At 45.4% G+C, this 918-nt stretch overlaps 1 protein-coding gene across 1 annotated transcript in view; it reads left to right on the top strand.

The window, feature by feature from the left end:
* The first annotated feature begins 248 nt into the window (after positions 1 to 248).
* Positions 249 to 918, top strand: part of PKD1L2 (polycystic kidney disease 1-like 2) — a 139,916-nt gene continuing 139,246 nt past the window's right edge. The window contains exon 1 of the mRNA XM_011990120.1: positions 249 to 549. Within this exon, the coding sequence (XP_011845510.1) occupies positions 249 to 549 (301 nt within the window). The remainder of the gene's footprint in view (positions 550 to 918) is intronic.

The raw sequence follows: 918 nt of genomic DNA on the forward strand, positions 1-918 counted from the left end.
ACTTTATCTTTCCTGAGAAGACCATTTGACAAATTAATAGGCATTGGAGCAGGCATTGAACAAAGAGCTGGGTGACGCAAAACTGTAGACACTGTCAAGCTGAGCCTTTTGTTTCTTCAACAAAAGGTAGCTGCCGTTATTTGATGCACAGACAGAAGGGAAGATGGATGATGGGTGGATGTGAGGGCACGCGCATATGAAAGTCCTAGGAGTGAGCTCCATCCAGAGGCCCCAGCAGTGGTTCAAGCATGAGTGCAGTGGGCTTGGTACTCCTAGTGCTTGCTTTGAGGTTTAGGGCCGCCACTGCTAAGCCAGAGGAGGGCAGCTTTTGCTCTAAGAGCCAGGTGGCCTTCAGAGATGCTTGCTATGAATTTGTGCCAATTGGACGCACCTTCCGTGATGCCCAGAGCTGGTGCGAGGGGCAAGGAGGCCATTTGGTCTTCATTCAGGATGAAGACACCCAGCGGTTTCTGCAGAAGCACATCTCCCAGGACAGGGAATGGTGGATTGGACTCATGTGGAACTTGGCACGGAATGGAACCATGGAAGGTAGGTGCCGTGATCGCTGTGTTTTATGAGAAACTTGTGCTTGCAATTCTTGCCATCACTTCTCACCTAAAGCAACATGGAACAAATTAATATGTCCTAATTCTTATGGTATGGATACCCTTGCCTTTGGTTGTGTTGTGGATTAAATAAAATAATTCATGTCTAATGCCGCCTAGCACAGAATCTGGTACATCACTGACGCTCTACAAATGCTCACTTCTTTGCCTGTTCCTAATAATAATACTCTGACTGCTTTGGTTCTTGCTAGAATAGTGCCAGGCACTATCCTGAGTGCTTCATGGTCACTATCATGTTGAATTCTTACAATCACAATGAGAAAAATTATTATGTCTCTATTTTTTTTTTTTT

Source organism: Mandrillus leucophaeus, unplaced genomic scaffold (assembly GCF_000951045.1).
Source record: "Mandrillus leucophaeus isolate KB7577 unplaced genomic scaffold, Mleu.le_1.0 Scaffold37, whole genome shotgun sequence".
Classification (NCBI taxonomy): domain Eukaryota; kingdom Metazoa; phylum Chordata; class Mammalia; order Primates; family Cercopithecidae; genus Mandrillus; species Mandrillus leucophaeus.